This window comes from Silene latifolia, chromosome Y (assembly GCF_048544455.1).
Source record: "Silene latifolia isolate original U9 population chromosome Y, ASM4854445v1, whole genome shotgun sequence".
Lineage (NCBI taxonomy): Eukaryota > Viridiplantae > Streptophyta > Magnoliopsida > Caryophyllales > Caryophyllaceae > Silene > Silene latifolia.
Genome location: NC_133538.1, coordinates 158,291,867 through 158,301,141, shown reverse-complemented (window position 1 = coordinate 158,301,141; position 9,275 = coordinate 158,291,867). Strand labels below are relative to the sequence as shown.

At 33.2% G+C, this 9,275-nt stretch overlaps 1 protein-coding gene across 1 annotated transcript; it reads left to right on the top strand.

The window, feature by feature from the left end:
- Window positions 1-2,464: 2,464 nt before the first annotated feature.
- LOC141629261 (protein FAR1-RELATED SEQUENCE 1-like) lies at window positions 2,465-3,040 on the top strand. Its single transcript, XM_074442289.1, has 2 exons — window positions 2,465-2,710; window positions 2,912-3,040. Exons 1-2 carry the CDS (start codon window positions 2,465-2,467, stop codon window positions 3,038-3,040), a joined length of 375 nt encoding a protein of 124 aa, XP_074298390.1.
- The last annotated feature ends 6,235 nt before the right edge of the window (window positions 3,041-9,275 follow it).

The window sequence follows — 9,275 nt, the reverse complement described above, 5'->3', positions numbered from 1 at the left end:
TTTATAGGATCTAACATAAATATCCTTACAATAACTACTCTTTAATAATGAAATAACTTTAATATTACGTTAAAATAATTGTGTGTGCATTGTAGTGGACTAGACTACCAATCTCACTAAAACCCTCCCCTCTCTGATAGAATAATTGGATTTGTATAATACAATAACTGCATTATAACGTTAAAATAACTCTTGTAGCAGAAATTATTTTTTTCATAATAAATACTATTTTATAGGATCTAACATAAATATCCTTACAATAACTACTCTTTAATAATGAAATAACTTTAATATTACATTAAAATAATAGTGTGTGCATTGTAGTGGACTAGACTACCAATCTCACTAAAACCCTCTCCTCTCTGATAGAATAATTGGATTTGTATAATACAATAACCACATTATAACGTTAAAATAACTCTTGTAGCAGAAATTGTTTTTTTTCATAATAAATACTATTTTATAGGATCTAACAAAAATATCCTTACAATAACTACTATATAATAATGAAATAACTTTAATATTACATTAAAATAACTGTGTGTGCATTGTGGTGGATTAGGTTACCAGTCTCACTAAAACCCTCCCCTCTTTGATAGAATAATTGGATTTGTATAATACAAAAACTGCATTAAAACATTAAAATAACTGTTGTAGCAGAAATTTTTTTTCATAATAAATACTATTTTATAAGATTTGACAAAAATATCCTTACAATAACTACTATATAATAATGAAATAACTTTACTATTACATTAAAATAATTGTGTGTGCATTGTGGTAGACTAGGCAACCAATCTCACTAAAAAGCTCCCCCCTCTGATAGAATAATTGGATTTGTATAATACAATAATTGCATTATAACATTAAAATAACTGTTGCTGCAGAGATTGTATTGTTTTGTTTTGTAAAGAATCTAAAATATTGAAATTAATAATACCATAACAGTTCTCCTGTTTTAATGTTTCCAGGCATTGAAATTAATACTACCAATGCAACAACTTTGTCTACACCTACCGTTGCGTCTGAAACAGGAGAAAATACTATCCATAATCTGGGATTGAGATATACTCCAGGTGGCAGTGACGAGTGGAGTAGGATGGTAGACAATGATTTCACGCCTGCTCTGGAGGTTAATGTTTGTAAAGCTAGAGGAGGGAATAGAGTTTTACAATTTATATGTTGTGGCTTGTGGTTTCATACCAAGAAATTATACACAAACAAGATTCCGTGATGGTTTGATAGACAAAAAATCAATGGTCTGCAACAGACATGGATTCAAAGAGGATCGCAAAAAACTTAAACCTGTTGTTGAATTTGAAAACACATAAGAGAAAAAGAAGAGGAAAAGATCTGTAGAGCCAAAGAAAAAAATAACAAGATTTGGTTACAAGGGAAAAATACGGTTTTGTGTTGTATTCAATGACCCTGAGGAGCTAATAGGGTATGACATTGATACGTTTATGAAGGTCATAATCACAGACTCTGCTCACTCAAAGAAAGGGAATTCCAGAAAATTTTAAGAACGCTACTTAATCTTTACATTAAGTAGACAATTATTATCAATTGTAAACTCAAGATCGGGGCTACCAAGACATTTAGAATTCTGGCGGAACAATCAAATTGGTATGCAAACATCGGTGCATCTCTCAGAGAATTCAAGAACTTCAAAAGAAATATTAAATGTTACATAGGTGACAAGGATGCTGACATGATTCTCGATTATTTAAAGGCGCTTTCTGAATCACAAGATGGCTTTTACTATGCTTATCAAGTTGATGAGGATAACTGTTTAGCTAGAATCTTTTGTGCAGATGCACATGCAAGAATGAATTATTCCTTGTTTGGGGACACCATCACCTTTGATCCTACTTACGGTACTAACAAGTACCACATGGCCTTCAACCCATTCACTGGTGTTGACAACCACAAAAAATCGGTGACTTTTGCTGCTGCACTTGTGGATCATGAGAACGATGGGTCATTCATTTGGGTGTTTAAGAAGTTCCTTGATTGTATGGGCAACAAGGAACCTCAGTGCATTCTTACTGATCAAGATCCGGCAATTAAACTCGGGGTGTGTTCTGTATTCAAGAAAGCAAGACATCGCTACTGCATGTGGCATATAATGAAAAAACTTACCGATAAAGTTGAGTCATAGATTTGTAAGGAGACTGACTTTTTTGAGCGAATATGTGCAGTTGTTTGTGATACTGACTTGGAACCCATTGAGTTTGAAGAAAAATGGTCTTAAGTAATTAATGACTTTGAGTTGAATGATAATACTTGATTGACATATATGTATGGTAAAAGGCACAAATGGATACCTGCTTACTTTAAAGATTTGCCTTTAGGCTACCTTTTGAAAATTACACAAAGATCACAGAGTCAAAACAGTTATTTCAAAAGATTTGAGAGCATAGATGGCACACTTGTAGAATTTTGGTTGCGTTTTTAGAGTGCAATGGAACAACAACGCTATAATCAGAGACTTCTTGATGCTGCAAGTAACAGCATGTTGCCACAGATTTCTTCTAAGACAATGATTGAGAAACATGCCTCTAAAATCTACACACATACTGTTTTCTATGAGTTCATAGAGCAAGTGCAAATGGCTCCCTGTTCGTGTGCCGATAGGGGATTTTCTGAGCAAGGAAACATGCACATTATAAGTGTTCAAGATGCCTACAGGAAGCATAGAATATTTCAGGTTATTCCATTTTATAAACATAATTGTCTTTTTAATTTAACATACAATAACTGTGATAAAAGAATACAATAACCGTGTTTTAACATTAAAAAAACTGATGGACTTCTACCTTGGTGTTCATTGCTAGTCTGCATAAAATAATTCATGTTGAACTATATAATAACTATGTTTGCCTTTTGAAATAACTACATTGTAATGCAGGTTGCTCACAATAAGGAATCAAAGGAAACAACATGTACGTGCAAGATGTTTGAGAGGAAAGGAATCCTTTGTAAACACATTATATGGATTATATCAAGAAAAGGACTGCAAAGCATACCGGAGCAATAAATCGAAACCAGATGGATGAAGAAATCATATAGAAAGCCTTTGTATGGACTGGATGGAAAGTTATTGCAAGATTACGATCCCACTGATTTGAGAAAGTTGGAATTATCAAGGGTATGGTCCGAGTTTTATGCAACAATAAGTGTTCTTAACTCGATGCCTGAAACTCAGATCAAGGAGCTAAGTTTGATGCTTTTACAATTCCGAGAGAAAATAAATCCAACAAAAGAGAGCTTGACAAAGGAACAAGAACTAGAAATGCTCTTAGGTTGTTCAGCAAAATCAAATATTACTGTTCTTCTGCGAAAGATTGCAAAAAACAAAGGAAGTGGCAAGAGAATGAAATCAAACAAGGATAAGGCAATTGAGAAGGCGAGCAAACCGAAGAGGCTATGTAATAACTGCAAACAAATGGGAAACCATGACAAGAGAAACTGTCCAAATCCGTTTGTTGAGCATGCTTTGGAGGAAGAAGATGAAGAGGAAAATGAAATGGAGGATGAAGATGAAGAAGAAGAATGAAAAATGGATTACGCTTTAAAATAATCAAGATTACGCTTTAAAATAATCAAGATTATGCTTTACAATAACCGCATAATTGCAATAATTGTGTTAAGACTTTTACAATAATCAGGGGTATACTTTACAATAATTGTGTTAGACTTTTACAATAATCAAAGTTATGCTTTACATTAATTTATGTTGAATTTTTTTGCAATTGTTCTGATTTTGTTCATTTAATAATACCTTGCGCTATTACAATAATTATGTGAAAACTTTACAATAATAACAGTTATGCTTTACAATAATTGATGTTGAATTTATTTGCAACTGTTCTGATTTTGTTCATTTAATACCTTGCTCTATTACAATAATCATGTGAATGCTTTACGATAATCAGGGTTATGCTTTACAATAACCACAATTTACAAAAACTATAATTTTCAATAATTGACGTACCAAAATTCTATAAAAATATAGTACCAAAATTACATAAAATATAGTATGTTTGTTTACATGATTCTTGTAAACAAACATACTATATTTTATGTGAAAGCTTTAAAATAATCAAGATTATGGTTTACGGTAATTGATAATGCTTTACACTTGCCAATTTGCTCTTTGCTGACGACAAGAATCATGTAAACAAGCATAAGAGACATACCTGATTTCCATAAACATATTAATTTGATGAGTTGTAACTTGACATGGTAAAAGCTTATTACGTCTCAGAATTTGTTACAATAATCAAAGATATGTTTTAAAATAATTGGGGAAGAGCTTTACAATAATCAGCTATATGAGAGCTTTAAAATAATCAAAGATATACTTTAAAATAATTGGGCAAAAGCTTTACAATAATCAGCTACATGAGAGCTTTAAAATAATTGCATTTGATCATTTGAATAACTGTCTGAAATTATTAGAATAACAGCTTATAGGCATTACAAAAACAATATCTGAAGAAATTGTTCAATCAATCAATAACAGCTTTCTGAACATTAGATTATCCAACATAAATCCATCTACAATTGTTCGCTAAATCCATCTAGAATCAATCAATTGTTCTTTTATGGTTTTCGCTGAGAAGAACCTTTAACGGCTGCTGTTTTTAGCCTTTTCGTCCCCAATCTTCTGTCTTTTAAAAGATCTTTCTCTACTTCCAATATACTTCTCCTCAAAATTTCCACTTGTTCCAAAAGAGACGCTCTTGACTCGCTGGCATCTGACATCAACAAAATAGCCACCATCTCAAGCCATATAGGAATCCTCTCAACTCTCTTCTTAACCGAATAAAATCCCTTCTCGTGCTTCCCTTCATTGTGAGCATGTGAAACATGGTGAAAAATCCCGATTCCTTATCAGACTTGACATTCGCTTTCCATTCAAAATCAACATTCACGAATGTAAATGTGTTAATGAGAACTCCTTCTTTTGCTGTTTTCCTTGTATCCAAAAAGTCAGAAAAACAATCAACCTACAGCATGTACAAACAAAAAAAGGAATTTGAAAACATGAGTATACAATAACAGGTTTAAAACAATACAATAACTTTGTTACAGCAATACAATAATTCTGATTAAAAATAGAATTTGTATATAATCAGGATTTAGAAAAACGTACTGCAATCTTTGCAAGTCTGTAAAAATCGGATTTTTCCCAATCTTTATATGACGTATGGTCCAGCACATCAACCGTCTTGTTCATAAAGTTCACACAGACACAAAAGTAGTACTTATCTAAAGACAATGGGATGAAGACAAGGTCCACATCGATCTTAGAGTTTACAACGTTTTCACCTAAAAGATAGGACCAAAACCGCACAACCTTGTCTTTCTGACTGTCAGATACAGCATCACTATCCCCTCCTGATCTAGCATGTCTTCAAAGATTCCCTATAAATACCATAATAGTGTGAAGAAAATTGGAAATAAATGATAAAACATTCTACAGTAACTGCACAATGAAAAACAGATCATACTATATGTTGTGTCCCAAGGAACATCATCACTGGCGCTTCTTTCTCTTTAACCTCCATGAAATTCAAGACGACTAACCAGGCAGCTATAATGCGCAACTCAGTGTAATTTTTGAGCTTTGTAGAAAGAACATCAGACCTATCCATGATAGCATTTCCCGCATAAAACAAAAGTTCACTGCAAAGGAGTAAAAAAAAAGCTTAGTAATATTTTAAAACAATATAAAAAAATCACTACCAGCTACAATAACTGAGTTTTTCATAATACAATAACTATGTTAATGTAATACAATAATAGATTATTGTATTACATTAACATAGTTATTGTATTATGAAAAACTCAGTTATTGTAATTTATAAACACGATAGAATAATTGAACTTGTATAATACAATAACTGCAACACAGTATTAGAATAATCACACAAACTTGTTTCTCATTGAGTTTGGAGAAAAAAGAACATACTTATTTGCAAGATTGTAATCATCCAAGAAACAATAATCAACAACTTGTTTATTCTTGCTTGGCATAGCACGTGTATATCTGCTGTTAGCCCTCATAACTTTTGAAACAACAACAAGATTTGTATCTGCCTTGCCACAGTTTATTGAGCAGCCAAGACAATCAGAGTTCGGTTTCCTAAAACTACCTCGGCCTGATCTAATCATCCCAGCGCTCATAGGTGTATCAGGCATCCTCTTTTTCCCAGGCCCCGGAGTACTTACACCATCATCCAGTTCCTCTGCCATAACCCTAGCAGCTTCCAAAGCATTTGCTTCAGCCCTCATCGCTTCCAACTCAGCTAGCTTACAATTCTCAACCAAAACACGCAGCAAAGGTGCATTTGCCTTTGTAAAAGCATCAAGCAAATCCAACAACTGTTTCCTCAATTTGTTGATATCGGCTAAAACTAAGATGGCAGCTATCTCAGCTCTATATATGATCCTTTTCAATGGGTCATGCAACTCTGATTTGAACAACTCCCCAACATAAAACATCATATGAATCATGACAAAAATACCACAATCCGAATTCTGGGACCCTTCCGATTTCCACCCAAAAGCCACATTTACAAATTTGAAATTGCAGACCTCATTGCCTCTTTCAAAACCTTTCTCGACAAGAAAACTACCAAAAATTTCAACCTGGTTACATTTTTAAATCAAAATTCATCATTCAAGAACAAAAAACATAACTAAAAGAAGTAGATTGAAAAAAACTTATAATAAGGTACATACAATAGAGTTGGTAGCCAACACCCAGATACTATCTTCAAAATCATCATATACACGATTGTCATGATAGTTCACAGTCTTCCCCACAAAATTAACAACAACACAAAAAAAATAATCTCCAAAATGAACAGGGATAAAAACCTGGCATGATAAAACAGACGTTTATAAACCTTTGCTGTTCTCAACGATAAAATAATCAACAGAATAAAGAAAGAAGAGAAAGGATTGGAAAAATTACCAAATCGGCACAAATGTCAAGAGAACCTTGATTGTTCTCAATGACAGTGTCCCAAGCATTACTCTCATCATCAGCAGCTTTGATAAGCTTAAACAAAGAGGCCTATGAAAAATATTACCACACTATAAGAGAAAATGAAGTATTATAATTGAAAAAACTTGGTTAACTGAATACAATAACAACTATTCTGCGTTACAATAACTATCATTATACAATACAATAACCTCTATAAAATTTAAAATAATACATCACAAAAATAAAAATACAATAACAGCTTCATTATAATACAATAACCACACTAATATATTGAAATAATAAAAATAAAATAATAAAATATGAAGAATAGAAAAACTTATTTAGCTGAATAAAATAACAGCTAACATGCTTTACAATAATCAAGTAACTATAATAGAATAACTGTCATAACCATTGTAAGGGGGTGTTTGTTTCAACTCATAAAGGTATGAGGTATGGGTTTGGAATGAGCCAAACCCATACTTGGTGTTTGTTTGGCAAAAGTAGAGGTTTCATACCTATATCTCAAACCCATGAGGTATGGGTTTCTCATACCCAAGGGAGGAGGTGAGTATGAGATTGATACCCATGGGTATCAAAAACTAAAACCAGAAACCATGAAAAAAACTTAAATGGAACATTTTAAATGAAATTTTTTTACATTTATTTGATCAAATCTTCATTTTTATGATTTTTCAATATCAAAAATAATTATTTTTATGTTTTATTTTAAATTTTTTAAACCTTGATGAAGTTCAAGCCCATTCCACCCAAAATTGAAACAAATACATGGTATGAGGAATCAAGTTCCAAACCCATACCACCCGGGTATGATTCCTGATTCCAAACCCATACCCACGCGCGAACCAAACGCGCCCTAAATTTACTGATACAGAAATATATAACAAATTGCACATACCAAATGACTTGTACAGAAAAAACTTCTTGTGGGGGATAACCATTTCCCAGCCTTGACCAGCATGTCATTAAGTAAAAATGACCAGCAGTCAATCACGTTCGATGTGATCATAGTCTTAATAGACAATGAAATAATGTCATCTCAAGTTAACATATTGTGAAATGAAAACACAACCAAATCCTCCCTGCCACATTTAAACAAATTATATAGTAAAAACAAAAACATAAACAACAATAAAGCTTTTAAAAAATGGATATAATAGCAAAAAAAGAGAGAGGCAACGAAAAACATATAATGCTTACCCAATCCGTAGGTCATGATCGTGCAGAAAATAGTAATCAAGTACAGTCTTCCTCCGCCTTAAAATAGGAGCAAAAAGCTCCTTGTACTCGCACAAAAAAGCAGACACTACAACTGCATCAGGATCAGGTGATTCACAATATAAATCACACCCTATACCACAATTCCCAAAAAACGTATGCTCAGGCATAACGTCTGAATGCAGCAGGTAAGTATTTATAACAGAACTATCTTGCATTCTAGCCCCAACAAAAGCCTCGTTGACAACTTTGTTAACAACGTCATCCACATTACTCAAGTGCACAGCTTCACACTCAACATCAATATTATCAATGCCGTCATTAGTTGGCACCTCCTCATTCGGTTTCTCAACCGCTACACCAGGGATCTTATTTTTACCTTTCTCCCGAGAATAAACCACCTTATATTTTTCTGGATCAAACACTAAACCCCCATTCCTTTCATCTTTCCCCTTTTCATGCTCCTTGCAAAAACTTTCATACAACGGCAGTTTACTTCCCGCCTGTTTCATTTCCTCAGCTTTTTCACAAATAAAATTGAAATATTTAGTGAACAAAGAATCGTCGTCACTAATGAAAGCAGGAGTCAAAGAAACTGAAGTGGTTGTCGAAGAATCTTCAACTGTTGAAGAACCACACTCCTTTCCCATCGCTTCCTTCCGTTGTGTGTACAAATGGAGAAATATATCAACATCCCTCTTCATCATCAAAAAATGTGCTTGGGAAACCTAAGAAAAACAAAAAGAATGAAAGAATAATTATACTAAGTCTTTACAATAATTGAAAAAAATAACTGCTACAAAGTTTTAAAATAACTACACTACATCTTTACAATAACTACAAAAATGATGGGAAGAATGATTGGAACTTACATCAGCAGCCTTTGCTCGAATAACATCATCAGTATCAAAACAGTCAGGCAGTTCCAGATACTTTTTCCCAAGTTCAGGTTTATCAACAACGACTGCACATACCTCAGCAGCTTTTGCTTCTCTTAAGCGTTTGCAGACAGGATAGACACCATTGATATATT

Coding starts and splice junctions, on each gene's coding strand:
- LOC141629261 (XM_074442289.1), top strand. CDS start 2,465: ATGGAACAACAACGCTATAATCAGAGACTTCTTGATGCTGCAAGTAAC. Junction 2,711..2,911: donor GGAAGCATAGAATATTTCAG/GTTATTCCATTT, acceptor ATTGTAATGCAG/GTTGCTCACAATAAGGAATC.